The following is a 4,902-nucleotide window of genomic DNA, read 5'->3' as shown; positions in this document are numbered from 1 at the left end:
GCGGTATAAAATGTATAATAAATGAGAACAAAGAATAGCATTACTTATTTAGATTGAGTGCCTTTGCATTGCGATTTCGCAAATCAAAAATGCTTTAACTATATTTAAAAAAAAGAAAAAATTACAGTTTATCCATTCAAAGTTGACATCAAAGTTTTAATTCGAACATCAAAATTTCAATTTTTGCAATCCACCTCCACAAAATTCTAATTTTTTTTCAATTTGACCAATATTATCCCAAAATTTCCATATTGCCCCTGATTATTTTTTTATTTTTTTATTTTTTATGAAGAAAAAAAATTTGGGGGTGCAAAAATGGCCAGATGGCCAAAGGGGTGGCTACGGCCACCCTGAATTTTTTTTATAAAAAATAAAAAAATAAAAATTAGGAGCAATATGGGAAGTTTTGGATTCAATTGGTCAAATTACAAAAATTTGAAACTTTGGGTGGTGGATTGCAAAAATTGAAACTTTGATGTTCGAATTGAAAAAGACTGTTAACTTTTGGGAGGTAAACTGTAATTTTCCCTTAAAAAAATTTGTATATTTTGAAATCGTTCAAAACAAATATCCTCATGAGATTATTTATCAAATAGTTCAAAAATCAAATTGCTTTCTCAAGTGAGTCAAGTGTATGGAATAACAAATAATAAATAAATTCAATTAAATAATTTACCGAACTCTAAGATTACGATTGCATAGGTAATTAGTGTATTATCTTTTAAATTACTATTATAAGTAAAACTTAAAAAGGAAGGGTTTATTATATGCTGGCAGGGTTTGACTAAGGCAAGAATAGGCAACACCTTATCCGGAGTATCCTATTTACAACTCACAAAGACAGACTAGTATCTGTAACCAAACAGACCACCACAATCACCGCTCGTTCCGCTCTGAAGTTAACCCGAGTTAGCAACGAAGGTGCACCGCAAACTAACCCTGGTTACACCTCTCAGATCTATATAATCATGCTTGAGGCTCCTTCATTACTCGCACTTTCCTGAGAGATCCCTCTCAATTTCCTATTTTCCCTACCTATCCCTTTTCTAGGTTTTACTCTCAGCTATGTCTGCCGAAGTTGAATACAGATGCTTTGTCGGCGGGCTCGCCTGGGCCACCGATGACGAGGCCCTGCAGCGAGCCTTTTCTCCCTATGGCGATATCCTTGAATCGAAGGTCCGTTTGTCGTCGCAGAGAGCTCGGATCTGACTCGATTCGGCTTTGCGATGCGAAATCTGTTCTGATCTGATCTGCTCTGTTTGTGTTACTTGATTCTCTCTGTGTTACTATATGAAACTGATTCTTTTATTACTCTCTCACACAAATCGGTACGTTCATCTTCCGCTTTGTTACAAAAGGGCGAAGATCGATCGGTTCTGTATTTTTTTTTTTCTCTTTTCACTGTGGTTCTGATTAGATCTGGTTGTTTTGTTTCTCAGATTATCAACGACCGCGAGACCGGTAGGTCCAGAGGCTTCGGATTCGTGACCTTCGGCAACGAGAAGGCGATGAGGGATGCGATCGAAGGTATGAACGGTCAGAACCTCGACGGTCGTAACATTACCGTCAACGAGGCCCAATCCCGTGGAAACGGAGGAGGTGGCGGCGGCGGCGGTTATGGCGGTAGCCGTAGCGGTGGTGGTTATGGAGGCGGTGGACGCCGTGAAGGAGGTGGTGGTTACAGCCGAGGCGGTGGTGGAGGTGGTTACGGTGGTGGTGGTGGCGGCTACGGTGGTGGCGGTAGCGGCGGAGGCGGTTATGGTGGTAGCCGTGACCGTGGATACGGTGACAGCGGTGGTTCAAGGTATTCTTCCAGGGGTGGCGGCGGCAGTGAAGGCAGCTGGAGGAGCTGAATGATTTGCTTAGCGTTTGTTTAGGCTTTTGATGATTTGTGTTCTCGTTGATTTGAGTGTTGGTGCTCTGGCTCGTTCTGGTTCTCTTATGTTATGGCTTTCAGTTTGGTGCTCTCTTTTTTGACCGATGGTTCCCGTGTTCCGAGGTTATGTTACCCAAAAATGTGAAAGAAAATTACTTTAATGAAATGAAGTATATATGTTCTTTCGAATACCTTGTTATCTGATTTATTTCTTGTCGACTTTGCAAAACAGTGCCTCTGAATCTAAAGTACGCAACTAATCCAATCTAGGGCTGTAATATTTGTCACAATAATTTGAAAGAATTACGAATTAAATTGGTTAGATCTTTAGATTGATTTAAATGTCGAATTCGACATTGAAGAACATAGTCTACCACCTAATGATTTGTTATTGTATATGATTTCTTTTTTCGTAGAAGATTGGGTTCTGATTCTTCACCAAAAAAAAAGGTAGTAGAGAAATCTCGCCACTACGAATTCGTCGACTTTTGTGATTCTAGTCGTCGGCGTGGGATTGTAATGTCGAATTCGACATTGAAGAACATAGGCTACCACCTAATGATTTGTTATTGTATATGATTTCTTTTTCGTAGAAGATTAGGTTCTGATTCTTTACAAAAAGGAAAAGGTAGTAGAGAAATCTCGCCACTACGAATTCGTCGACTTTTGTGATTCTAGTCGTCGGCGTGGGATTGTAATGGTATATTCTCTAGGGTTTTCTAGAATTATCGCTAGGTATCTTCAATCCGGAAAGGAACGGTTTAGATCGGGTCAACTTATTTGTCGGTTATTAGTCCTGAGTTAGCTATTTCTTTTAATTAGCTTGAAGATTATTGTTATTTTTAAAATTTTATTGACACAATATAGGTTTAATTGAGTGGGCATAAATAACAGTATCTTGCATCTCGATAAAATACCTTAGGTATTATTCCGCCAAGTTTCAATATACGTTGTAATTCCCACATCTCAGATTCTCATGTAACCTTTTTCTCAGCTACTAGAAGACTAGTGTTATCTTTTCTCAATTGTGTTTCCCATTATCCAGCAATAGCAGCGGGAGAAAATTCGTAAGACAAGCGCAGGAGACCACCACGTAGGCTGTCCTAGAGACATGGGCTGCTAACCATTTAGGAGAACTTGGGCCTCCAGCACAGTATTAACCTCCAAAATCAACTTCTCTAGGCCCAGATTAATAGTTCTTGAGCATCAATCACGGCCGCTTGGGCCTCACCAGAGTTTGGATCGTATCGCATGGCTGGCATCTTTTCTCTAGTTTACTGTTTTTGTTTTTCTGTTTTTAATCTTTTCTCTAACTTTGAAGAATCCAGACCACCCAATGGGGCAAGGCACGCCCAAAAGAAAGTAAAAAAGAAATTCTTAGGACTCGGGAGAAGCAAGGAATAAGGATCAAGAATTGGAATTTTATCAAAATTTATACGATTAATTGTTACAGTCCCTCTATACTTGTCTCTTTCAGCCTTCTCAAGTATTTGACTTATAAGCTGTTTTGTATTTAGGGTGTTTGAATCAGTGAGAGTTTATATGAGTCCATTTATGGTAAAATTGTATAGAGAGAAGTTTGTTTGCTTGAAGGAGGTGAAGTTTTCTAACCTATCCTAAATTACCCCATTGCGGACCTGATATTCAAGTTCTTAACATCAAAAACTGTGTAAGGAGGAGAAGAAGAAAGGAAGAAGCGTTCGAATTTTGTTAAAGTATACAATCAATGACCTTGATAATTAAAATGAAGAATAATGCTACACTTATTCTCACTTTTTTTTTTTTTTTTAATGGGGTATATGTCTCATTTATGGCCTCAACATCTCTTTAAAGAGATTCTGACCATTAACTGAATATTCTTCAGTTCAAAATGGACTGGAGATGATCCTGTTCCCAATTCTTTACACAATTTTTTTCACATTTATAGGTTGCTTTTAAAACTACTATTGAATATGAAATTGATTTTTATTGAATTTTAATTCAATGATGATTTTAAAAGTTACGCATGAAAGAAACAGATCATCTCAATTTCATTTCATTTGGCACCTCCTAAATATACTAACTGGATCCTCTTAATTTCAAATGAAATGGAAAAGATCATTCTTCACAACTATGAGCGTGGAAAAATGAATGTAAAAAAGTGAAAGTAAGATAGCATTACTCTAAAATGAATTATGGTTTACTCAAACAATGAGACAATCAAATTTACTTATTCATTGATAAATAAAATTCCTTATTAAGATGGCTTGGGCACAATTTGTCATTGAGCGGCTCCCTAGACAAGGCAACCTCAACATGTCCTCTCATGTGGTGACTTCCAACCCCATAAAAAGAACCTAATTGTCCCCTCCCTCCTCTTGGTGCCACCCACCTTCAACTATTGCCCGTTATTTTCTTGTTTTGTCTTAACCAAACAATATGAAATTAAAGAAAAAGTTTACATACTCCCCTCAAATTATCACCAAATTAACAAAGTTACTCCCGAACTTTCAATCAAGATAATGTCCTCCTAAACTACTAAAATATTGCCCATGTCCCCCAAGGCTTGCAAGAAGACAAAAATGACTATAATTTATTTTTTTTTTGGGTCAAAAACACAAAAATACCCCTATAAATTAAAAAACAAAAAAAAAGATTAAATTTCCACTCCCTTTTTATTTATTTATTTATTTTCTGTTTTTAATTTTTTGTTTTTTTATTAAGGGTATTTTCTTCATTAGGAGGACATTGACAATTTTTGATAATTTTGGAGGACATTGTTGTAATTAAAAGTTTAGGACTAGGTGGACTTTCCCATAAAATTAATAATTTTCTTTAAAAATAATTTGAAAGAGAATTTCCGGAATGGGAAAATATCTTTTATGGGCCGAGTCCGGGCCTGGAGTTTTACTTAGGGCCATACCAATACACTGTCGCTGCAAATCCTCTCCCCTTTTCTTCCATTCGATAAAAGTAGAAAGGATCCACTCATTTGGCCCCTCTTCCTTTTTGTATTGCATACCAAAAAAATATTTTATAATGTGGAA

General features: G+C 37.0%; 1 protein-coding gene across 1 annotated transcript; it reads left to right on the top strand.

Moving 5' to 3' along the window:
- Positions 1 to 987: 987 nt before the first annotated feature.
- LOC132167174 (cold, circadian rhythm, and RNA binding 1) lies at positions 988 to 2,067 on the top strand. The gene is made up of 2 exons (XM_059578078.2): positions 988 to 1,176; positions 1,440 to 2,067. The coding sequence occupies exons 1-2, from the start codon at positions 1,066 to 1,068 to the stop codon at positions 1,851 to 1,853; spliced, it is 525 nt and encodes a 174-aa protein (XP_059434061.1). The 5' UTR covers positions 988 to 1,065; the 3' UTR covers positions 1,854 to 2,067.
- The last annotated feature ends 2,835 nt before the right edge of the window (positions 2,068 to 4,902 follow it).

This window comes from Corylus avellana, chromosome 2, assembly GCF_965113065.1.
Source record: "Corylus avellana chromosome 2, dhCorAvel1.hap1.2, whole genome shotgun sequence".
In the NCBI taxonomy this organism is placed as follows: Eukaryota; Viridiplantae; Streptophyta; class Magnoliopsida; order Fagales; family Betulaceae; genus Corylus; species Corylus avellana.
This window is presented reverse-complemented; position numbering and strand designations above follow the sequence as displayed.

Bases quoted from the DNA above. Each gene is read 5' to 3' on its own strand.
- LOC132167174 (XM_059578078.2), top strand. From the start codon at position 1,066: ATGTCTGCCGAAGTTGAATACAGATGCTTTGTCGGCGGGCTCGCCTGG. The intron at 1,177-1,439 runs GTCCGTTTGTCG...TTTGTTTCTCAG, and splicing joins GCGATATCCTTGAATCGAAG to ATTATCAACGACCGCGAGAC.